Source organism: Linepithema humile, chromosome 7, assembly GCF_040581485.1.
Source record: "Linepithema humile isolate Giens D197 chromosome 7, Lhum_UNIL_v1.0, whole genome shotgun sequence".
NCBI lineage: Eukaryota > Metazoa > Arthropoda > Insecta > Hymenoptera > Formicidae > Linepithema > Linepithema humile.
Window position 1 is genome coordinate 8,825,828 of NC_090134.1, and position 26,541 is coordinate 8,852,368.

Consider the following 26,541-nt stretch of genomic DNA (forward strand, 5'->3'; position numbering starts at 1 on the left):
AAAATCCTGAATTATAAATCGCTCGAAGCAGGCAGTTTTGATAGAAATGATTTTGGGAGGAGGATCGTCATCGTATATCTTTCGTGCGATATCTTTTGCATAAAAGTACTCATTACCGATAAGAAGGGAGCCCTCATTCCTCTAACATCTTCTAGTTTGACGCCTCCGTATGCGGCCAGAATTTCTCGCTGCCCAGCAACCTCTCGTCCCCACTTTCGCGCCGAAAACTGTTCGCCGAAACTGTGCCTGTTTGTGAAAATCAATTGGCGTGTCGATTATTCGAGCTGTGAAAAGTCAATTCTCACCGATTCTAAAGTAGCTAACGATACACGCTGGAATTATTTTCCTTTTTTAATGCATACACATCGAAAAAAAAAATAAAAATAATTGCATCGCGTAAAAAAGTTCCTTGTTTCCAGAAAGTAAAACGAGAAACTTTAAGCTACTTCTTTTCATTTTTGTCTAAAAGTGTAGAAAATATTTCGTAACCAAAAGTAGATCTTTTGGATCCCGCAGATTCAATAAGATCGGATAAAAATCTCCGAACGTGTGTCGTCACATTCCTTAATTATTCGATGTTGCGTGAGAAGCGAAAGCGATTTTGATCCAACAAGCGATAGTTATCGTATGATTTGTTAACTCCTTCATCAGCGACACAAGCTAGCGTTAACTGCCACACCAAATGTCACTTCAAAAATAAATGATTACAGTTTGATATCTTTAATGATCATTATTAATTTCCATCCGCGTGGTATTAGTACGCTGATGATACAAGTGATTGTCATATAAACATGATTTCACAACGATTCAAGGGCAAGAATAATTGGAAATCTCATTCATTAGCTGTTGTACATTTCACTGATATTATCATTAATATAGATCAGAACGCGCATGAAGGAACAGTTTGATTCGGGATATTTAATTAGCCATCGATACAGTTAATTGCAAAAAAAACTAAATAATATATCGTAAAGTTTTTTTCAATAGAATGCGGATAAAAATTTCATTATTTCGCACGGCGATGATTTTCTCCGATCGACACGAGAAGTTCGTATGAGAACTGCAGCTACTTACGAGACCGTGTGGGAAGCAATCTCGTGGCCCGAGGCATAGAGATTTTGAACTTGGCTGTAGTCGGTCCACTCGTGGGACACGTAGAACGTGGCCGAGATGGGACATCCGTTGGGGTTCTTCCGTCCCTTCTCGAACAGGTCGGCGTAGAGACCCTTGTTCAAGTCGTTCACGGAATCGTCAAAGGTCAGGAGAACAATTTGCGGTATTTCTTCCGGCAAGTAGTCACCTGTTTCGTATCGGGGTTGCGTTCAGGATCGGAGACAGCACGGAGGAGGCAAGCGGGCGCACGGAAGGAAAATTGGGACACGCGTTCGAGATCGTATTCGAATGTGTGTTGTGTGTGAGAAATTGTTTTTGCCGATGTGAATAATTGGTACGAGTTTTTTCGAGCGTTTTTTTTTTTTTTTTTTTTACATGTGATGTGTATGTGTGAAGATGTACCAATTAGAATAGCGCGTGATGGGAATGAGGAGCACGATGAAGTGTGAAAAGAGAGAAAGAACGAGACAGAGAGAGAGAGAGAGAAAGAGACAGAAAACAAGAGAGAAGTTAGTACATGCGTCATTAGTATACGACACAAGTATCGCACGCACCTAGTGAAACCGCGGTTTACGACGTGTTACTATCAAACTTTGTGATCCCTCATCCGAGAGATCCGTTGATTTCTTATTTGATAAAGATACACTTGCGGTTTCACTGGGTGAATACGATAATTTGTGTTTTTAATCAATCTCAACGGGGGATCCTCTAATTATACGTTGCTGCTTAATTTCTGAAATAGGCGGTTAAGTGTTTGCAAGAGCGGTTCTTTCGAGCGATTTTTCATCTACCTCTAAGAATTAAACTTAATTGAGTTATTCTTATTTAAGATACTTGAGGATAAAGAAATTTAAGGAATTCAATGTTTGAAAAGTTGAAGTCTCCCAGGATTGAAACAGTGAAATTTGTCTGATCGCGCGAAATTGGAGGATCCCTCGCAGAAAAAGTGAACTCGAGACCGCTCAAGACGTCGTCCGAGAAGGCGGTCAAGTAGCGCAAGCGACGACAGTAGAAATCAGGCGTTAAAACGCGCGCACGCAGTCAATGGAAAGACGATAATGACGAGTCAGTGCGAGCTTCGTTCTTCCACTTTGGTTAAAAATAGCGCGCAATGCCCGAATGTTAAATGAAACAGCGCTCGCGCTTCCGCGTGTGATGCGATATGTCGACTTACGAGACTGTGTGTGACGCCATTTCGTGGCCGTCCGCATAAAGATTTTGCACTTGGCTATAGTCTGTCCATTCATGCGAGACGTAAAAGGTTGCCGTAATCGGGCAACCGTTCGGATTCTTACGGCCATTTTCGAACAGATCGCTGTATAGAGGTTTGTTAAGATCGTTCACGGCGTCGTCGAAAGTGAGCAGAACGATCTGCGGCGTCTGCTCGGACGGAATGCCACCTGTACGTCACAGTTGCTTCGTGTAATTCATCATATAATTGTGATACCGACACGCCGAACATGTTTCTGAGATAAATGCACTAATGAATGATCTGCTGGACTTTCCATCGCTCACTCAAATCAACAAGATTGATATTTATTACGATAATGCTTGACGATGCTATAACATGACGATGCTTTTGTGAAAATGAGAACATGGCCCGAGTCGAAATTTTGACTCTACATTAAATCTTTAATTCTGCAAAGTGGAGAGCGAAATAAATTCAGTCCCAATAGCGGAGCTATTCTTATTTTAATTCTAGCGATAACAAACTTAAATTTCCATTCTTTTGTTTTTATATTTAAATAAAATAACCGAGTATTTCGCATTCTTTCTGCAAATTGTTTCTGAATTTTGAAGAACAACGCACGCAGCTGAGCGTATATCGGGCGTAGATCTGTTTCACTTTCGAGCGTACCGTGTAACGGCCGGGTATGTATGTAACATTAGAGAATCGGAGAAAGTCATGACGAGAGAGAGAGAGAGAGAGACCGTCTACGCGTCTAAACCGTTCGTCAAACTTAACATTCGCGGCATGCGATCGACCGCCGCCTTTGCGTCACTCGCTGATTTTTCGTCTGACATTCATTGCAAGTAAATTACAGTCTTATTATCTCTTGATACGATAATCGATTTCTCGCTGGTTAATGAATAATTCGGCATTGTCAGAGACAAGATCTGTCTGCTTTTTGTCACGAAAGTGTCCCACTTCCTTATTTACATTCAGTTGGCAGGCGTCCGAACTTCCGGCACGCGAAATGCAATACTTTCAGTCTTACATTTTCTATCTCGCAGAACGTCACTTCCGGTTTACTTCACAGCTGGCAATGATCAATCTCAATCAGATAGTTTGATATCAAAGAATTTTAAATATTTTAACATAATTAAAATAAATTTTTCTATAATTATTATTTTCACGATTGTTTTCGCTTTGATTACGATTACGAAATTAATTTTGTCTTCTTTGGAAAATCGTGAAAGGAATTATGATCAAAGTGTATGTTTTTGAAATTAAATGTACGTGTTAGATATGTGCGTTTCTCAACAAATCTAATTATCATCATGTCGCTAAATTACCTGGTATGTCGGCGCCACCGCAACTACAATCCGGAAGCAGACAAACATCTTTGCGACACTTCGCTGCAGGTTTGTCAACCTGAGGAGTCGGGTAAATCGTCGCCGGTCTCACCGGAGGATACCTGTAGATGTCAACGAACTCCTGCGCCTTTGAGACTATCTCGGTTGATGGCTTTAAGGTAGGCCGGGATCGTCTGGAAACGTTAATTCGAATCGGTATAGAAAATCATTAAGTAATGTAATATAAGACTGAAAAGATTAATTGACATTCGAATGAAAGAAAAGAATATTCAATGTTGCACATCGTCGTGGAACATTTGCGAATTTACGTCACGGCGCTAAATCATGCTCCGTCGAAGAAAGCGGATTGACAATGAACTTACGGCGGTGCTGTACCCCGATGGATTTGCTGCGGCCGACCTCGGCTGGAAGAGAAGAGAGGCAAAATTTGAGCGTAAGATAAGAATCCGAGCATTTCCGGTAGCGCATATAAGGAAAATGCTTGTTTATTGCATGGTAGTGAAAGCGTGAGGGACTCGGTTTTGCCGAGAGCCGGGCGAAATCGGGTCTCGGCCGACGAAAATCGGCGCAGCGCCGTTCTTTTTTTTTTTTCACACTTTACGCCAAGCGTAAATCCGATAAAACGATTGAACGGAAGTCGTTTATTACGTATAAATGAAGAACGTTTTCGTTCCCTCGCGCACCTTTAGTGTTCACAAAATTGTATAAAATAATACAAAAAGTATTCTGAATACGATAAAGAATCGCTGGCGAAGCTTGTTTCACAATGAAAAAACTCGATTAAAAAAAAAGAGCAAAAATTGTTTACACGTTATGCATTAGTTTACTTTGATTGATCAAAAAGATTAAAGTAAGATTCTTTAATTAAAAATACAAATGTCTATATTTGGTGCCGTTCAGTGGAAAAAAACCAAATTGTATTAAATCACCGCATGCAGATTAGGCACAAAAAATAGTGCAAAATAATGCAAATAATTGTATAGAAAAAAAGTCTCTTATACAAATTTATTTACCTTGGTACGTTAATGGTGTAAGGTCTGCTGGTCGTGCTGGGAGTTTGTGTGCTCGTGGTCAGCGGTATAAAAGTGTCGACGATGACGTTTGGCGTTGTCACGTGAACAACGGGATGGCTGAGCACGTTTGTCCTGCATATATGTAAATAAATTAATAAAAAAGTTGCGGTAATAGAGTCCTCCTCGATGACTGTCGAGTTCCGTTCCAATGATAACCTGATCCGCGCGGATGAATACTGGCAAGACGAGTCTTGAATTGTTTCCGTATTCGCGCGACGACTATTTATAATGATGATTAGATCGAGTGAACGTATGAACTTGACACTTCTACGTAAACCTAGTGATTTCGTAATAATTATCGACCCATCAATCATTATATGTTAGTCGTCTTACCCAATGATCTTAATGGTTTTGTCTGACCTTAATGACTTGAAACGGGGCCACTCGATTTTAATTGTATTCGCCAGATAATTGCGAAGCGATCAATTAAAGGGAAATAATTTTCTTACCTGAACTGTTGACCGTCGGATATGCGGAACTTGTTCTTATTGAGTTGAGCCTGTGAACGTAAAAATGGAGAAATTATTCTTAAAAGCTAGTGATATGCTCATTATTCAAGTAAGAATTAAAACTGTTTCAGCAGAGACGAAAGAATTTGAACAATTTTCAATTATTTTATTGAATCTATCTTTATACCTGATTTTCGTAGATATCGTAGTCATCATGGTTGAAATTATATTTATCCGCCTCGCCGACTTTCTTCGGTTTTTGATACTGCTTCGTGCTTACCTCGCTAATTTTTACGTTTGGTTGTTGTACTGGCAAAGTATGATTGACAGTATATTGATTGTAATCTGCGTAAAATGATTAAGATTATTGAGGATTATATTATCTTCTCCGAGTGCTAATTTCCAGCATTTTGAGATTATCAATTTTATTATATATATTTAACATGTATTTTTGAGAAAAATGTATTTCCCAAAAAATTTGTAGGCCAAAACATAATGGAATTTTATATATCTATTTAATATACATTTTATTTAATTTTATTTCTTCAATTCTTTATACGTTAAATCTTACATCCGTTTTAAAACGCAATCGACTCCAAATATTATTTATGTTTTGCCTACCATCGTCTTTGTAAATGGAGACATCATCATCGTAAATCGTGTAATACGGATAACTCTGATCCGGATCGCTATAATAAGACTTTGATATGATCGGTGCCGCGGTCGAAGTCAGAGTTTTAGCAAGTCTTGGCGATTCGGAAGTTGAAACGGGCGCCCTAAAATGTGAAAAGAGCATTATTAGGAAGAAACCAACGCGTTTCTCGCAAAACCATATCTGCTTTTAATCACAAAACTTTCGCGATAAAACATCACATTAACGTGTTATTTTATTACATAAAATTTGAATAAGAAGAGGACATGAAAAATATATGTGACAAATTTGTGTAGAATATAAAAGTCTCGAGAAGAGAAATCACGGCCAAAATAGAAATTTTATTTCATTGCGGCCTGTCTAATATATATGCTTCTTCTCTTAATAATGAATTACCAACCTGTAATGAGATTCAGTTTGGTCACGTGTGTTTACCAAGCTATCCTTCTCTCTCTCCTGCAACATACGCGACATCTCAATCTTAATGATCACTTCGTGGTATTCTTTAATTGCCGAATTGATTACTAATTAATTAAATTTATATCGGCATTAAATACAACACGCATTTCTGTTTAAATGGACAGATCTATTCTTTGCACCGGCGTTTTCACAAAGAAACTCGATGTCTCTCGTAAAAAATTGCTTATGCGATTGGAGCATATAAATATCTTGTTAATTAAACGGTGACATTGTGGTGTCGCGCTTACCGATATTATGTTCCGTCGCAGTCCGTCGCGGTCGCGTTGCACTTGACCGATCGTCGAAGGCTGTCCTCGGTACACTCGTTGCTGCCTATCATTTTCGACTTCCGAAGCGGGACCGTACTCGTCCTCATGATAATTAGTCCTCGAGTGCTGCCGCTGTCGCAACTGTCTCTCGGTGATCTGCGACACCGGCGCGGACGTGCTCGCAATCGTGATCGGTTGCTTCTGAATCGGTCGTTGTTGCTGCTGCTGTTGCTGTTGATCGCGTAGCTGCTGTCGTGGTTGTTGCTGCTGCTGTTGTTGTGGTTCTTGTAGTGTCCCGAGTTTCCCGGATCTATAATTGCGAAATGAAATTTTTGAGAATTTATTCGCCGCAAAAGGAGAAACTTCTTAAGAAATTCGTTATTTAATCAAATAAAAACTAAAATAGCTTGGCGTAAATATTTAATAACGTTATTCGAGCATAGAAAACAGCATTTAATATCGGTACAAGTGCCAGGCGATCAAGCGTAAAGTTGAATGTAAGAAAGTGAATCTACACACCTCCGTATAAAACAACAGAAGTGATAAAAGTATTCTTAATTGAAGAAGAAATCATTGGGATAAGCATTCACTTTCATTTCTATACCGTTTCGAAACCAACGGTGAAACGAGCTTTCTGCTAAAAATTCTCGTAGGCGACGTATTCTAATAATTATATACGATCGTACGAAACAATCTTCCTAGAGCTTTCTTTTTAAATATCAAGGACGCTCGGAATTCAAGATGTAACGGGCAGCTGAAGAACTTCTTTCCGATTAGTCATGCACAATCCATTAATGAACACCCAGCCTGTTGCACATTGCTCAACTTCGGATTTATGTAACGAGATCCAGCTGTCTTTCGCGCTCTAGCTTGAAAAGACCTATTCCAATCCCTTACACTTCTACTTATCTGTACGACGAAAGGAACGAATTAATCCTAATAAATACAATTAAGTTGATTTGCATTATCTTTTTACACGACTTCATTCGTTTGTACAAGCTGGATAATTTCGTTTGTGCGGGAAAAAATTGTAAATCGTTGCAAACATCGCATATTTTCTTAAATTTTTATTTAGATATTATTTTAAACGCGCGCGATTTCGTTCTATCGAAACTAAACTTTCTTACGGGCCTTTTCGCATGCCACATTTCACTCAGTCGCCTTAATCGGTCGCGCGCGCTATTTTTTCCCTCTCCTCACTCTCACTTTTGCCTTTTTCTCCCATCGGTTGTCGCATTCGAGTGTGGGTGAAGCTCAAACGTGTGGTGTGAGCGGCCATTGTTTTGCAATCACGTCGAAAAATGAAATCTTACGTACGGAATGCAACACTACCGTGTCGTTTTTGTACAGAGATGCAATGTTTTTATAGTTCCTCGTGCTTTTAGTATACCATACATGTTCATACATATACACAATGAGAGGATTACAAAGGAAATATACTTCTAAATACAGGATGTTCCGCAACTCGCGTAATTTTAACAACAGTTTTTTTTGTTCAATTTGAATTGTTTCTTAGCAAAAGTGCTGGAAAAGATTATTGTAAATTTCTAGTTTTCGATATCATTTATTTTAGACACAAATTTCAAATTTAAATTACAGTGAAATTTAATCGAATGTTGATTAAACACTTAAACATTATAATTAAAAAGTATTTTTGGAGATGTATTGTTATGAAATATTGATACTCACCTTCCCAACAACGGATCCTCTTCGTCTTCCTTGCTAGACAAACTTCCTTCCGGGCAGCCTACATTTCGCGGCCAATCACATGTCTGCAAGTCGTGACTGAAAAGAGACAAACAAAATTTGAATTTTTTTTCAATCCTGATCGTTAGCCGTCATTAACTACTTATGAGAATATTTTACTAGCGATCACGCGAGTTCGCGCGTTTGTCGTGTCATTATGCGCGTTAAAATTACATTTGCATGACACGAAACGTATTATTTCCAATTTCACTCGTTTTATAACATCTTTTATACAATTCGATGACTTTTCCTTGATTATGCATAACAAATAATGTCACGCGTCTTTTTCTCCTCTACTTGTTGCAAATAATTAAGCTCGTAAATAAATCACATAATAATTGTATTGAATTTTGTTCTTTTTTATAAGTTCTATTCATCGTTTATTCTTTTTACAGACAATTCGTGGACTCCTTGTGTCTGTTTGCTCCGCGATAAAATACCTCTCTACTTATGTGTTTTTAAGAATTAATAAACATTTTTGTAAAACTAAATTTTAATTGCCAGTTTTTGCTTGCTATTTGACGTGCAATTACGATCGTGATTAAGTGGTAAAATGTCCGCGTTTTAAACAGTTAAACGATTTATACAACTCGACATTAGGAAAGCGCATTTTCCGCGAATTCCGGACGGACTTGTTTATCATTGCGGACCGCATTTGGCGTCGCCCTCAGAGAATCGGTGTTTCAATTTTACCCGTACTTGGATATCGCGTTACCATTAAGCACCTTGGGAAATATCAATTCGTTTCAAAGCGGCGGTTCGTACACATGTTTGAACACGTGTGTGCACGAACAACTCATTCGTACACACGCGCTCAATCGTATCGGGCGAGATACGGCTGATCGGTTTTGTTTCTAGAATTGTACGCAGACACAGCCGGATCTCGTTTATTGTACAAATTTCAACGGTGAACCAACCTTCGACCAAGCGAGTTGGAAGCAGTTTGCAAAATGTTGAAACATCGTTAACATTTATCAAGACATGTTATTTATATTTTCTGCATATTTTCAGTATCATAGTTATTTTAACTTTAATGTGTGTTAAAACTTGCCGAATGCTTTTGAAGAGATGAAAAGTATTTCGAGTGAATTTTTTTCCGCGAAACTCGTTGCATTTTCAAATTTCCAATCCGCGAATTTACGAGAAAGTGCAATTTTGTTCACGCGAAATGCATGCCGCAGAAATCTCTCACGAATCTCATAATACGGCTCTGGGATCGCGCGCATCCGGCACCCGTCTGTTCCCGCTGAATAACGCATGCATACGCGACACGTTCTAACACTGTTCGCTTAAGGTTATCCCGCTGCTAATCTGCCACTATATTAGCTGATCAGTCCACGAACACGCTGAATCGTTTTCATGTTTTTTTTCCGTGAGTTTCTTCGCGCCGTTTCACGATGATAATCGCGATCCCGGTCGTCAACCTCGCGCAATTATGCATCTGCTGGCAGAAATTCCGTGATGAGCATTTTATTATCTCGGTATCTAATCTCAAAACTGAATTTAATTATTGAATGTGTTCCGTACATTTTTATCTATAAATCATATTACTAATAAAATCCGATAATAAAATCATTTTTAACTAAAATAATATTACTTATAATTATTCTGTCTTATCTATAATGTTAAATTGTCTTATCTATAAATTAATGTTTAACAAAAAATATACGTAAAGAATTCTATAATTAAATTCAGTAATGTAAAATATATTGTACATGCGTGCACGCGAAGCGTAATAGTAGAATAAATGCTTACATGGTATATTCAAGCTCTCGACGATAAATATTAATCAATTATGGTGTAATTATATTTTATACTATAAAGTATAAACACAGTAATTTTTTAAAAATCGTAAAAATTTCCACAGTTTTTTCCACAATCCAACACAAAACAAAGATCATAATATTCTATCTTTTTTTCTAAATATATTACTTTTGAAAGATGTTAATAATTTTCTACGAATCTGAATCGTTATATTATTGTTCTCAATTTTATTAATTTTATACCTGTACATAAGGCCTCCCGTGCAAGACTCTAACAAGGCGCCGCCGAAAACGCATACATAATACTGCGTGCAATCGCGCGGATGAGGATAATAGCCGAAATCTTCGGGACACTCGAATTCCAAGGCTGCCTCATTTCTGCTAGCTCTTGCGCTTCTCAAAGTACTCCGTTGACATCCTGAAACATAAAAAGATACATCTTAGCGTAAAATTCCGGACATGTTTCTACATTTGAAACTTTGCAATGCGTATTTTAATCAATTTATTGCTATTTATATTGCTTAAGCCAAGTAAAATCTCTCTTTTTCCCTGAATTACAATTAAATTAATGACAAATCGAAAGTTGCATCTTAAATTCTTCACGACTCTCCATCCGATTGCGCAATCGGACATACGTTTGATCCTATCGGAACTTATATGTATTCCTGCATAGACTATCCGATCCTGGATCTCTCTGTAGAATTACGAAATAAACTTTTTATGCAGTTCGCATTGTGAAACGGTAGAACAAAGAAAGTCATAGGAGCGCAGAGAGCAAATTGATAGACTTTATGCGGATACATTAGACTGACGAGGATTGTTAGTGTACCTTGCGTTTGAGCTATTGTGCAAAGTAAATTTTTTTTAAATTCGAGACTTTATCTGTGTTTGAAAAAGTTAAATGTCGCAAATACTGTGTACTAATAATTTTATCCAACAGCTTACAAACGCAAATTCATTAATCACACGAACAAAACATGTCAATGCTAGTAAATCACGATGTTGGTATAATTTATTTATCCCGTAATTTTGCGCAGGCGAGTTGAACTATTAAATGTGTCGTAAATATTTTCAGTTTCGAACAAGCGTACGCGATTGCTTGTCATATATCATCGTGTACGCGCTTGTGGCGTGTTGAAACGCAAATACGGTAAGTAGCGGCAGCAAATTGTGCAATGGAAAAGTGACCGGATTTTTGGTTGACCTTGCTCTCACACGTCCAGAGAATTCGAACGAGATTTCGAATGAGCGTATACGAGCGTGTATTTTATTATCGAAAAGTGTATTGATGAGAAATAATTCTAAAATTCTTTTCTCGCGAACAAATTTGTATTTTATAGCTTAGCTTAATTTAATAGTGAATTAATTTTTGTAAAATTAATCAAATAAATTAATATTTGTATGAAACTTTTACACAATATTTTAATAATAACAATTGAAAATAAACGATGCATAAGAAATGCATAAGTGGATGCATCATGCATGCATAGAAAATGCACGCGACAATGCTAATTTCTTGATGCGCGTACACGTAATATAAAAGACATGCACAAGAAAAATAGCGCACGTCGCGCATCTCGCACATTCCTGGATTTCATAACTGAGCTTCTCTCGCAAGAGGAAGTCCAAGACGGAGTTTCTTTCTCAATGAGGTTTTCCCTTTGATTATAGAGCCGGTTGATTAATAAGCGCCCCTAGAAACCGAAGTAATTGCGGCTTAATGAGAACGTGCAATTGCTTCTGAAGATATCGATATCAACGCTACTAAGAGCGTTTGCGCGTTCGATCTTTCAGCCAGCGGAATGCAAAACGCAGCGATGATCAACTACAACAAATTGAAGATTAAGAATTACGAAAGCAGGAATTAAAACGTGGATGTACGCATACATTTTCGCATTTTTCAATTTTGCTCTTCAATCAATGTGCTATATAATATTCTTCCGAATGTTTTTATTAATATTAAAAAAACTGCAACATATGTTAATAATCACCGCTATTCTAATCAGACGTAAATAGAACATTTTGAGTTTAGTTACGCAGAATTCGTACAATAGAAATACGTATAATATGAAAAATGTTATCATTATACGCTTGATGGTCTCCTTGTTTCTGAAATCTGATTTATACGCAACTCGAACGCAAATTATGCACGCGAGTCTTAGACTATGTGTTAATGCCTGTCTGCTGAAGTATGTTTTGAATGCACATGTCTGTTTCCCATACGCATACAGAGAGAACAACAGCACCGTTATATAATTATCATCGAGCGCGATGCGCGTCTAATGACGAGCAATAACGGATTTGCCTAATACACGCGCGAATGTACGCCGTTGTAACGGCGATTAAAATTAGGTAACTAGAGTGGGAAATATGGGAGAGAACTCAATCGCTGGGAAGGAGAGATCGAGACTGCGAGAGATTGATTTTCAAAGAATGCGACTAATTAAGTACGCGAGCAACTGAAATGAGCGGGATGCGAAGAAAATAACATCGTTAATTTACGATGCCGACATAATGACGATGAGTTTTATGTACACTAGTTAAAGTGCACCTACGTATTTTACGAGAAACTAAATGTACAAATGATAATTATTAGTTCCCTAGGCAATGTATTTTTCTTGCGAGAAAGTACGCGAAATTCATTTTTTCAAGTCTTCTGTTCCAATATTAGATGTCTCATAACTTGTGATTTTAATTTTAATGACAGATTCTCTGATCAATTTAGAATTAAATTTTGCAAAAATCGAAAGAAATTATCATTTATCGCAAATTTTAACATAATAATTAAAATTCTACTGAAGTAAAGCACATTAAAAATTGATTGTGAGAAAATATAGTTCTGTTCTTTATTCACTTCGCAAAAAGCCCTTTCTTTCCACACAGTCGCTTATAACGCGAAAACTATCGGTGCCTTTATATTCTCGCGAAGAGAAAATCGACTTCAAATTTATTAAAGAATAATCTATTATTGTAATTAAAGTCGCGAGTTGTGAAACACTCTGTGTATAAAAATATCTGGAATGTACTGCAGGTGTATTTGAGTAAACTTTCGTTAAAAATAAACACGTGTGCAACGTACATCCGCATAATTATTTTCAGCGCCGTTGTCTTCCTGACGGCATTGAAAGTATCGGCTAGCCCAAAGTATTCGGTCGCGAAGGTCGCCGGGAAATGTCGGAGCACAGAAAAGCATTGCAGGTCTGCGACGGGTTATATGAACGTCCTCAACCGGATGTAGAAGGACGTGTGCCCGACGCGGGTAATTGACGTCAGTGTAATCGATCGCAACGCTAGATCCTGATCTCTTTCTCTTTTACTGTCATAAACGAGGCGGTCGATCTCGAAATCCTTCATTTCGGCCTTGAAAGCGATTCGCAAGGTCGCAGTTTTTGCCCACAAGTTAATACGAAATCTCATTCTCGATGCTTTTATTAATCTGTTCACTGATTGAGAAATGTTCCATTTAAAAAATGCGTTAAAAACATAAACATATTAATCGATATTCCATAATATTAACATTTATAAATATTTTTAGATATATAATATTGAAATAGCTTCAACAAAAATAAAGGATGTAATTTAATATGTGAGAAACATTTCAAAGATAGATCCAGCATTTACAAACAATAAAATAAGTTTATATAAATATATATCAAGTTTTACCTTGTTTCCAAGTTAGAAACTTTCGCATGCTCTGAAATAAAATATGAAGTATTCATTTTTCAATCATCTCACCTTGATAATTTTATGTAAAATTAATTACGTAAAATTAAGAAACCAATCGATTAACAATTATATTTTTCCGCGCCAATGTATTTACATTTATTTCTTAAATAAGCATTTTTTAATCATCTGAAATATTTATTAATTATATAAAAATCAAATGTTAGTAACTTTTTGCACTAACAAGCTAAAGATATATTTGTAATTAATTGAGCACTTGAATAGCTCAGAGTTTGATGGATTACTGTTAGATCATTTTTCAACTTCTTCGATACATATTTTACAATCCACGCGCGGAATTTTCGCAATAATGAAATTTTCCATGCTGACATTTGACGTGGAAGTAGAATTATCTGTGAAATATAATGCCGCCAAGTATTTGCAGCTAGCGCGACATCTACTGCAAATAATATGTTCTAGAAAGGTGCTTACATTAGCGAATAATTTACCACGATGTGGATGCGAGAACGTTGCACCCATTGCATACAAAGGATTAAATGTCAAGTGGAACGCCTCGCATAGATGCGTATCGACCTAGAAATCCTCAAATGATGCGTCGCGATTGTTAAAGTGATGCAAAGCGCATCGAAGCCTTTTATTAGCTATATTTAACGCATCCGTTGTAGCGGAATTAAACCGCACTAGCTGAAATCAGTGCATTGATTAGTAATTACGAAACCACTTATCACATATTTCACATTGCTTTCAATGCACATTCTACAATAACATTTTTCTACAAATAAGTATTACATATTTGCGAATTAAGAAATTCAGCAAATTGTTTTCTAAGTTTAACAAAAACGTTCAAATAACAGATCAGTGAAGATTCAAGTAATATATTGCCACGCAAATTTTCAAGTGCGATAATAATATCACAATATATATTTTTATTCAGCAATATTAATTAATTAACATTGTATTTATCAATGTTTTTCTCATTTTACTGCTTACTTAGTTTCTCCAGATTCTTTCTTAATGTATTTTTTTTTAAGTATAAAGCTAAAAACAATGTCTGTAGAAACAAGTATCGTGTTGCAGTCTTGATAATGCCAAATAAATGCGGATTTGCCGGGCGTGCGCTCGACTCATTGCGATGAAAAATTGCAAAAGTCTTTTAATGTCCAGTGTAAATGTGTTTCGTAAGAAAACTGCGGTTTTCGGGCGACGCGCTTTTTGTGAGAGAGACACTCGAACAATTTTCACACGATAGGGCACAGGCAGAATGTAGATGCGAACCGTTGCACCATTGAACGATGCAGAATTGCAAACAAAACTGTACGTTGCAACTCTCTGCTGAAGAAATGTCAAGTTATCGTTTTGCTAAACAGCTAAACTGACTTTCATAACCAATTATTGCATAAGAAATATTATATATAAAATATGATTTTTTTTGCGTTTGTTGTGACTTTTATAAAGAAACACAATGGTGAGAGAGAGAGAGAGAGTTATTTTGGCGTACACACAAAGGATTATTTCCCTTCAGCGCAAGACGCCATTTATTAATGTCTCAAATTATCGTGCATTTGCACAACGTGGCATTCAAAGTAACCAGGGCCGAGCGCCGCCAATGAAAGGGCGTTACCAGGAAATCATGGAGCGCGTACTCTCCTTACAAATACATTACTAACAAAATTGCCATCTCGTAACGATCCGTACACGATTAGCACGCACGGCGCTGACGTGATACGCTAATATACAGTGTTCGACATAAATCATGCAAGCGCTATGATTTTTCCTAAATTTGCACGGCGGCAGAAAACGAGACAGGCGAGGAAGGAAGGACTCACGAAGCTGAGAGAAGTGAAAGTTATGCGAAACGAAGAGAGAAAGAAACACGAGTGGGAGAGAGAGAGAGAGAGAGAGAGAGAAAAAAAGAGAGAGGAAAAGAGAGAGAAAGAGAGAGAAGGAGTCTCCTTACGCAGGATAAAACAGTCGACGAGTGAATGAGTGAAAGTGAGCTGGAATACCGAGGCGGTGCTCTGGAACTGGAGCACTGCTTGCATAATATCAAACAGTTTATACAGTTTAAGGCGTTCCGTGTTACACGAGACGGCTGTTCCAATCGTACATATCTGCGCGCGTTATTCCGCAAATCGATAAATTATTGCGCACATGTTGAGAGCGACAGTGCAATAATTATGATTCGCAAACACTTTTCTCTTTAAGTACAGCCGTTATTTCGATTAATCGCAGCTTGATCGGCAAAGAAAAAAAAAATTAATAATCAAGAACGTGATCGGAACATGAAAGAAATCTCCGTCAACAATGTTAGCAGCGCCGTATGTTCGGTGTCACGTGAGAACATCGCGGGATAAAGTGACGCGTACGCGTCGACTGAAGACTAGACGAGACCGAAGAACCGTCGGCGGGAGCGATTGCATTATTATTTTCCTCGTTATTGTGCGCGAGCGGCGTTCCTATACGCATTGACGCGTGATAGTCAACGACCAGACGGTTACGACTCAAAAAGCATTCATTATCGCATTTTCGCGCCGCCGTGAAATTACGTTGATTTTAGTTGTCTTCATCGTTATACGCACGTGCGCGCACTGCGGTTTCAGGCCGTATTATCCGCCGCCGGAGAATATTCCTCCAGCATAACCGCGCCGCGGTGGGAAACGCGACTTGATTGCCTTTTGCCTATCTGGGCGGGGCCTGATTACGAGGGAGATTTAGTTCACTCGGGGACCCCGGTCACGTCATCCCATTACAGCGGCAAAAGTAGGTAATTAGGATCCCCCTCCCCCCCAGAGGTTGCAGTTTGCGTGCTTTTTGTCAGCTTATTTTTTCCCCCCCCTCGACAAACCCTTTTTTCCAATTCGCAATTCGGACCTTGAAAAGTTTGCGAATAAAGCGACGCTTGCGTAATAACCGGCGAAAGTCATTGTTAATTAGGTCGGCCTCGCGAGAGTATTATTTATCCGACTGGTTTCTGCCCCTTTTCTCCTTTCCCGCGTGTTTAGCGCTCCTTTATCAAAGCCGAGCCGACAATTGCAGGCTTTCGCAGTTCCATGAAAATACCGGCGGCACTACAATTCGCAACGTTCCCTTTTTGTCGCGTGATTAATGAGATTAGTAGCGGTTGTGCATAGCATTAGGCATCGCGATACGTTGCATAAAAACGATATATCTCTTGGGTAATAAAAACGCGCGTTTTACTAGCACGATTATTAATATACAAAACAATCACTATATGATGATAATAATGACAATAAATAAAGTTAATATCAATTCGGAGATCAAATGGAAAACGCCATAATAAGGCGTTATGAGAAAGTTCATTCTCACCGATCACCCCATCGATTTCGTGAAGTTTTCAGCGCCTGCGGTCTCGGAAGTTCATGAAGTTTCTGGTTAACGGTTTTAAACTTTCTTTGCATGACCAAGAACCGATTCCTGTTTGAAGTAGAGCATCGAATCGCAACCGCAACCGTAATCTATTAAAATTGCGATTTTTCACGGTTGTCGTCAGAAATATTTCTGGCGACAACCGCAAATATATATATATATATATATAAAATAAGTAACGTTGCCAAATTTACAAGCGAAAGGTGGGACATATTAAATTTTTTGCATGCATTTTGTACAATTATTCATCTTTTCAGATGTGCCATAAATATTGTCAGAAAAAATATATTTCTAATTAAATTAAAAATAATTATATTGAAATTAATAGAATAATCTATTGTTTAATTACAAATTATCACACCACTGCGCTCATTTGGCAATATTTAATTTTATACATCTTTTTTTATCAAGGACAAAGCGGTTTTACAAATTTATCTCTCTATTGTATCTTCCTAATTGTGTCTTTCGCATGCAATAGAGTTAAGATCCTTTTGGCAGGACATCCTGACATTATTTGAGGCGCATTCAATGCCTGTGCTTGCTCAATTTCCCGATTTTAATCTCTCCCTTCTTTGAGCTACTTAAGCGATCCTCGAGAAATACGCCTTAACAGATTTCGATACGCAAATGCTCGCAACCCGATTGACTCGACCTCATCGCGATTACATCAGCGCTCGTGGAAATCGCAGATCGATCATTGCGGAATCTTTCTTCGCGAATTTTCCACGGTACGATGCGAAAGGACAATCACAAGCAGAAAAATATTTACATTAATCATCATTATGTGTTAATCATACATTAGATATCGAATATTGATTTGACAATTGGAAAAAATATTAACAATAATTATTGTTATAAATGATTGCTCAACTATTAGCCAGGTTTATTAACCAGTTTGCAAGAAAAGCATAAAATATTGAATTGCTGGGAAAGTTTTCCACTTTTGTTAATTTTATTTTTATAGAAAAAAAAACGTAGAAAACTTCTCGGTCAGTTCAATATTTTTGTTCCCTGCTGAGCAAATTTCACAATGTGGGACGAGGGCAAAGGGCAGTAAGACCACGCCACGCAAGATCGTCACGCATATTAATCCCACCGGCATCAATTTAAGGTGTAAATGTGAACGCTTAACGACTGGATGCAGCCAGTGGCCTTAAGAAGTGAAAAGATGCCTGGTCAGTGAAAGAAAAGAGAATTTACGGGACTCTCGGACGCGATGACGCGCTCGGATGAGCCGCGACTTCGATATCTTCAATTGCTGGCTCGTCGCACAGCGAGGTCATCTGTGATGTAATAAAACTTTGGTTCTCTTTTAAAAAAAGTCGGAGGAAATAATGTGTACAAAGATAGGATTAAAGGACTTCGCCTAACGATCGATCTAAGCTAAATCTAATCTAGATTTGATAGACGAACAAAAAGGAAAAACAATGAATCATTAATACGCCTATTCCACGTCTAAAATAAGATTTAGCTGGAAATTTAGATTCTTACACTAAATGCATTATTTCTAACAATAGAATATAAGAGTATTTGGTTAGAATAATTATCAATCTTGTAATTAAATTAAAGAACTGACTCGCTGCACATGTATCTTTTATTTTGGTCTAAAATTCGCAAATGCTTCGGAATGTGTTTACAATATTTGATTAAAATTTATTCTTCTTATTAAATGTTCAATTAATTTTGTTATAAAAGTAGAAAACTATGAATTTTAGTATTCGATATCTTTCATTATTTCAGAGATATTAATAAATGCAAAAAAAATCAGATATTTTTTAAAGAAGAATTGTCACGCCTAAAAATTTTACATAATAAAAAGTAAAAGTGTGGAGATTTAATTGTTCAAAATTGAATGTGAGTTTTGTATCACTGAATTGCAAAGATTCAATGTATCCGGCATTGAAACTGCAGGAAATAACCTCCGCCGTTGAAATTACCGGCATTGAAGTCTTCGAGCGCGTTATTAGGCTTTATACAACATTGAAGTATTCAGCTATGAAATCTGCAGTATTATAGCCTCTAGTGTTGAAGTATCTTATAATCTCTGACATTATAACAATTAATTTCACTTTTTGTTAAGAGAAAAATTGATACGGTGGGTTTTGTGAGTCGAATCGGTTCTTGTATATGTATTAATATATACACAAAAGAATCTATAACAGCGAAATATTGCTCCAAGCAAGCGGTATTATTCTAGTAAAATATGACGTGTATGATGTCGGACGTGCGATGAGCGAACGTGAGAGCGAACTTTGCATCGTTCTGCAAGATTTGCGGCGCGGAAAGTTCTCCGAAATGCCAAAGTTTACATCTAACCGGCGCAATAGATCGCAATGGATAGTTATTCACGATGCAACGGACTAATTAATGCACTGTTATATGAAATCAGAATGTGCGAATAATTCAATACGTCCACGCTCACTGGTACACCCAGAAGGATATCCGTGAGATAGGATACCCGGCGTTCTGCTTGCCCTTTCAATCTGACTAATCATTAGATTTATGAGAAAAGTGCACAGAGGGAGAAAAAGAAAGGGAATGACTGTGAGAGGAAGAGACTTGTTTATAACTATAATCTGCGTAATAACAACATGGAAACTTTGCATAACTTAGATTTGGAAATAAAATAGGTACATGCTCAGATCGAAATTTTAATCCCATGTTAAACTTTCAATTCCGCAATAAAGCTAAAATTCCTAAATTTTTATTAGTAGTTATATTAGTAGAATTTACTTTAATCTTAAATTTTCGTCATTTTTAGCATTAATATAAACTCTGTTTTATAAAATCTATTTTGAATCTTTACTTTCTACGTGGAATGCGTTTTACTTAAAAAATTACTCATTAAAAAATAATGATAAGGAAAGAAAACGGCAAATCTTATAGAATTAAATTCAAAATTAAATATAAAAGTAAATTTTATATATCAAAAACTGTGATAGATTTAAGAATTGTGTCTAGATTTTGTACAAGATATTTAAAATAATAATTAAAAATAATTTTATTTATGTTTTAACCTATATTTTTAAAAAAGAGGAGAGAGAGAGAGAGCGTGAGCAAAAGAAAGAAAACACAATCGTATGCAAAAACGCTTCCACCTTTAGTCATATGCAACGGTGAACGCCTCGACATTCTACATCCCGCTGATCAGCTGGGAACACCCACTCACGATCGAGTCTCGAAGAATTACTAAAGACAGATCTCGATCTCCCCAGCATTCGTTTCTCGATCCCACGATCCTCTCCGCGTATACGTAAGGGGCTAAGAGGGCTTCGTTAAACTCAAGACGAAATTATCAGACAGCAAAAACGCTCAGTCTGAGATAATATCCGCAATATCGATTATCTTTCTCCTTCTCCCTCTCTCTCTCTCTCTTAATGGATCCAATGCGCATCTTTAACCCCGCGAACCCTCGCGTGGGTCGATCGCGAGTGATCAAAAATGACGATCGGTAACGTAATGAAATTCGCCAACGTTAATTGAAGGGTTCGGAAATTAAAGTCGTTCACAATGTTCCTTAGTTTAAAGTAGCGTGATTTTCTCGATGGAAGCAATATTTCCGACACTTTCGCCGTTTGAGAAATACATTAATTGCACGTGATCTGATGATCGACAGCGTACTAAATTTCATAAGGAAATGTTCACAAAAGTCACGTTACGTGATTAATTGTAACTATCATATTTCAAACGTTCTGTCAGATAGAATTAATCTATTGCTATCGGTTTAAATTATCGAATCATAAATTTTTTACGATAAATTGGAAATAATAAACAGTAACAATAAATTAATATAACGACCGTCTAATTTGTCCGAGAACACTTCGTAAATTTTTTTCTATCTTATACTACTGATTACATTGCAACGCGTAAACGTTACACTCTTAATAGAAAGTCGCATTGCGATATACGTAGAGAAGTTAATTTAAACAGAATGTAATTTCACACGTTATGTAATTCTTTAATTGAATATTCTTATACAGTCCTGCAGTTACACTACGGAATGAGAAGGTCAATACAGACTGAAAAAATAGAGCCGTTTAGCGGTCAGCGACGTGCGCATTCTAAAATCTGCGAGATGCAGATTGCGATTGAGACTCCACGCACTATCGGCCGTGAAGGCTATCTGCATGGTCGTGCAGAAGTTTGTGTCAGCAACAACACGAGCGACCTTTGCTATTTTGCGTGTACGATTGCAAGTGTGCTAGAAAGGCGCTTACCCGATAAGACTTCAATTCATTTTTGCACAATTGCTTCAAAATTCGCGTAACTGCATTCTATACCCGAGAAAAAATGGTGTAATATGATCAGATGTAAATATATATAATTAGTTATGAAAAGATCTAATAACATACGTAATTTTATATAATCATATAAAATTCAGATCTTTTCATAATTAATTATATACATTTACATTTGATCAATTATATCATTTTTTCTCGGATACAAAAAAAAACGTATAGTGCAGTATAATAAATAAAATATAATATAATAAAATAATTTTTAAACAAAAGCAAAATATATACATTGTACTTTCAAATAAAATATATCAATTCAAAATTACTTTTTTCCAATTATTCCATTATTCTAATTTTTATTTTTCTTGTTTTAGATTGAATAAGATTCAAGCCATGCATCAATCGACAGACTTTCGCCTAAACATTCAAGTTCAAGATTTCACATTGGACAATTCGGGATTCATGAAAGAAGGAGTAGCGAGTTCGCTTCCAGACATCGCGATTTTTTTGCCGTTTGCGGAAAAATCGATCGTAAACGGCGATATAAATGGAATCGTAGCGTGAAGGTTACGCGTTCTCAGGAGCGAGCGACGTGTTTAACCTTTGCTGTCGCTTGTTAGGCGGACATTTTACTTTAGAAAGGCACGATATAAAATTCATGCGTGGGGTATTGAGTAACGTTTCGCTATCGAGACGATCTTGAACGCGCAATCTTGTAAGGAGTTAGAAGAGATTAGAGCCGCCTTGGATTTGCGGCTCTCTTATCCGGAGTACCGAGAGTGCAACGAAAGGAAAACACGGGTTACATAATTAATGCAAACAGGGAACGAAGGAAACGAGCGATACAAAAATATAGATATAAACGATATTAAGTTATCTCTTCATCTTTACGTCTTCATCTTTGTTGCTGTAAAAGTTCCTCCGTCGGTGGAAGATAGACGCTACGAGTAGCAACCAGCCGTGAAGCCTACGTAAAGCTCAAAGGGGTATGTACCAATCGCGAGTGTGACCTTTCGACCCTCTTGCATGCGGAAAGACACGGAAATCGTGTGTGCACGCTAGAAATACACGATATCTTAGAATTATTGAACCTTTATATATATATATATATATATATATATATTTCTATATCCTTTCTTTATTCATTTTTTTAATTTACTTATTTAGGAATTTTTTCTTTGTTAAAAACATTGAGAAACCAATAGTTTGACTAAAAGACAATTTTAAATTGATCAAAAAACTTTGCACAAATGTAATACGTGTAAACTTTATCATATAATTAGTTTTATTAAAGGATTATTCTTATATAAAAGCTTTTTTTTAAAAAGAGTATCTCTTTTTATTCTTTTTGTTAATGATTTCAACAAAAATATTATAAGAGACATAAGGAAAATGTTACATGCAAAATTTTAAGGCTTCTTATTATTTGTTTTACTAAATTTTTCTTGCAAGACAACTTATATACGTAGTAGATATAGCAGACAATAGTACGGCGTAAGGCCGGCGTGGTCGGTAGGTGTAAGTAGAAATAGAAGGTGGTGCTCAGACACAATGGAACGAGCTGGGGCAATCGAGTTCTCGTTGCATCATCTGCGACCTAGTAGCTTTCTTTCTCTTTTCTACTCATTAATGGCAATGAACGGCAGATGTTAGATAGACAGATTAGGAAACTTTTATGTGGAAAATATATAATAGATAAAAAAAAACGGAAAAACTTATTTATAAAAAGTCGACTATTTTCTCATTTCTCCATAAATTCAAGTATTTTTGTCAGGATTTTTGTAACAATTATTTGAATCTTTTTCATAAAAATCTAATTGATATTTATGTAAAATTGATCTAAATTATAATTAAATTGTTTAATATCTTTATTTAAATATTGCCAAAATTTTGGCATCAACGTGCGATCATGCGATCGTGCGAGTTACGAAGGCTACGAAGGGGCGTGTGGCAATTGAATCTCCGTTATATCCTCGCCTCGGTGTGAAATAACAAGACGTCTATACGATGCTACGAGGATGGAAATACGTGAATTGTATATGTATATGTGCGCGCGCGGCCCGTCCGACGTGTTGTCCGATGCACAAGTGTTTCGTCGAGGCGGATTTCGTTTTCCGTTCGCTGTCATATCATCGCTCCACGTTGCAAGACGACGTGGAAAAGCAGCGTAACGTACGTAATCATGCACGTACACGCTCGCACACGTACGATTTACAAATCGCGATGCATGCACACCGAGGTGGTGTGAGAGCGCGCGTGTAAACCAGACGAGAGAGTGTTCTTGCATCTCTCCGTGTTCCTCTCTCCTTCGAGCGAACGAACGAATCAACTGACCAGGCCTGGCTGAAAGGCGGACTGGCTCTCGATATTTCGTAGCTCGCAACGCACGAGTCTTGTCGGTGTCAACGGAAAGTAACGAGCTCAGCGGCAAGCAGCCGCTTGGTGAAATTGTTGTTCCGTTGCAGAAAAAGCGACGGCACTCGTAAGACTTCGGACTTCGAAGTTACTCAACAAAAATCTGTTCTTTTCACTCCCTAAACTGCCCTTTTAGGAATGTATATACATAGAAGAAAAAAGGATTTTTTTAATCCAATTAAAGTTGTAAACCGCTAAAAATATATTTGACTTTATGTTTTTCAATCAGACAATACGATCTGTACAGTTTTAATCAAGTTCTGCTGCGCTATTTCATGGCGTATCGCGTGAATGACATTTACTGCCAATGACAGAGGCAAATTGCATTTTAATAATTATCAGCGCGAAGGACGTTCGTGCACGCGCATGGAAAACGAGCGGTTGGCGATCACTCTAGATCCTTTCCGGCGAGGTAATACGCTCCTTTTCATGTAACGGACATGTGGATTGTGTGAGTGACGCGTGCGACGCGTGTAACGCGTATTTAAAGACTATGATTGTACCAGATGCTGAAGAACGCAAATCAAACCGCAAGTTTGATCGATAACCAATCGTTAATTTTGAGAGGCAACTCTAATTATGCAGTCAACTTCTTTGTCTCTTATGGCGAGCTCTGAGCTTTCGCTCATTTTCGAACCCAATCATTATATCGTAATGCATTGTCTGGATCGATCATCGAGTACATAACAGAATTTTTGCTCCTGAAACGGAATTGCGCAAACTTACGCTACTATGTAACTGTTTAACCATCATGTTTGCGATACTGCAAAATTGAAGGTATCTATTTTGACACTTGAGTTTATGAAGATCCGATATCATCACGCGATGTGTTTTTGCCGCAAATTACGTAAAATTGATAAAATTAATGCAATTTTAATCCATTCTTTCACATCTTCGGCGCAAATCTACTGTCCACATAGAATAAAACTTTGCAATTTTATGACATTATAAGTACAAGTCATAAATATTTTAAATATTTTTACGAACTGCGATTTCAGACAACAAGCATGTCTTAAAGACATCTGAAAGACGTCCAAAAGATGGCATTTTTCATACTTTAAGACATGCGTGCTGTGTGGGATTAAACAAAGAGAAAAAATATGTGTGTGGTGTGTGATATTGAATATATATTGCCTACATATATATATAAATTTTTAGAATACTGTTTCTGCAACTTCTTAATAATATTTTTATTCCATGTTACATATTTGTTTAAAATTCTGATGAAAACTCCAATGAACTGAAATCGTGTTCTTCGTCTTACTAGCACTGGATCTCGAAATTAACAGAGCGTATCATCTACAGAAAAGAGATGCAAGAAGAAAGCGGACAGAATACATTAATCTGGACGTATTAATATTACTAAACAAATATTTCTAAATTTAATATAAATATTTACTTATTTTATCAACAGATCCCTTTCGCTATATGAATTATATGGAATTATTAAAATATTTTTGTCTTATCACAAATACGAATTAGATTCCAGAGTTTCAATTTTATTCAATTTTACGTCTATGTGAAAAAAAACTTACTATAATTATATTAGAAATCTTAGATTTCAAGCAGTAGTACAACAAAATTATAAAATAATACAATTCGGATTATGTATTAAATACTGAATGCAGTAATACCGGATGTTTTACGAAAAAATGTACAATCTTATTACCATTTCTTCGTAATTGATCGAAGATTCTCATCAGTCTCACTTTCTTACAGTCAGCTTTTCCCTCTCGTCTTGCTCCATTTAATTCAACTACTGCCTAAATATGCGCCATCACGTTTCATTTTAGAGCATTCGAGAGGGAAAGTATATCGTAAGGCCCGTTCATCATGATTTTTTTATTTCGAAAGTTTGCCACGCGAAGATTATCCAATTATCCAATTCATTTGATAGTCAATTTTTTGGGGGCCACAAATAAACCATACTACTTCCTCTTTGAAAAAGACTTCATCAAATTAAAGATGAATAAAAACTTAATTGAAACTTTGTACTTTCAAAAAACAATTATTTCTTTAAAATTCTAGTCGCATGGTTAATTAGGGATTTTTATTTAGTGAATTTTTCTTGTAAATACGAAGATTAACGTGTGAGTTTTAAGAAAAAAGATTGGATATATTTAAAAATGAAAGTTATTCGATTGCCGAATATTGCAGAATCCAGGATTATATAAGAAATCGAGTTACGAAATTCACTGAACGACACTCACGCTTATCATATTATTTCACGTTATTTTACTGTGCATTAATTCGATGCTCACCTTCACGATCGAATTTATTTACTTAGCTAAAAGCGTTATGCGTATGATTGGTCAAGTTAATCGTACGCAACAACACGATGTAAAAATAAGTTGCATAATATGCATTGCTCAGATGAGTAATTAGCAAAAAGGTTTACCGATCTTGCATCCTGCAATTTCGAATTCTAAGCCTTACGGAAACTATCATTCACCTGCAAAATCTCTATTCTCTGCCAATATATTTTTACAAAGAAGGAACTCATTTCGCCACATGGAGCATATTTGAGCAAATGACGATGTTCACTTTATCAACTTTCTCTGCATTATAAAATAATACGCTACATTTTCAATATGGATGCAATTTTGATCATATTAAGGCCTTAGATCGTAATTTCGTAGCTGTGAGAGATACTCACGTGCTTATTTTCTTGCATATCTATTTGCAGCCGAACGATTGGAAATTAGAATCTGTTTAAAGAAGCTATTTCTATCCAAATCATCAAAAGATGCAGGCCTTC

At 36.8% G+C, this 26,541-nt stretch overlaps 1 protein-coding gene across 2 annotated transcripts in view; it reads right to left on the reverse strand.

The window, feature by feature from the left end:
- Nucleotides 1-26,541, reverse strand: part of Cda5 (Chitin deacetylase-like 5) — a 43,439-nt gene that overhangs the window by 2,862 nt on the left and 14,036 nt on the right. The window contains exons 3-14 of one of the 2 annotated variants that reach the window (XM_012373236.2): nt 10,306-10,480; nt 8,243-8,338; nt 6,533-6,863; nt 6,226-6,281; nt 5,795-5,949; nt 5,361-5,518; nt 5,174-5,223; nt 4,665-4,796; nt 4,014-4,055; nt 3,631-3,824; nt 1,075-1,300; nt 117-246 (exon numbers count right to left, since the gene is read on the reverse strand). In XM_012373236.2, the coding sequence (XP_012228659.1) occupies nt 117-246; nt 1,075-1,300; nt 3,631-3,824; nt 4,014-4,055; nt 4,665-4,796; nt 5,174-5,223; nt 5,361-5,518; nt 5,795-5,949; nt 6,226-6,281; nt 6,533-6,863; nt 8,243-8,338; nt 10,306-10,480 (1,745 nt within the window). Of the gene's footprint in view, nt 1-116; nt 247-1,074; nt 1,301-2,287; nt 2,514-3,630; nt 3,825-4,013; nt 4,056-4,664; nt 4,797-5,173; nt 5,224-5,360; nt 5,519-5,794; nt 5,950-6,225; nt 6,282-6,532; nt 6,864-8,242; nt 8,339-10,305; nt 10,481-26,541 lie in introns of both variants that reach the window. The other variant, XM_067359974.1, reaches the window with a different exon arrangement.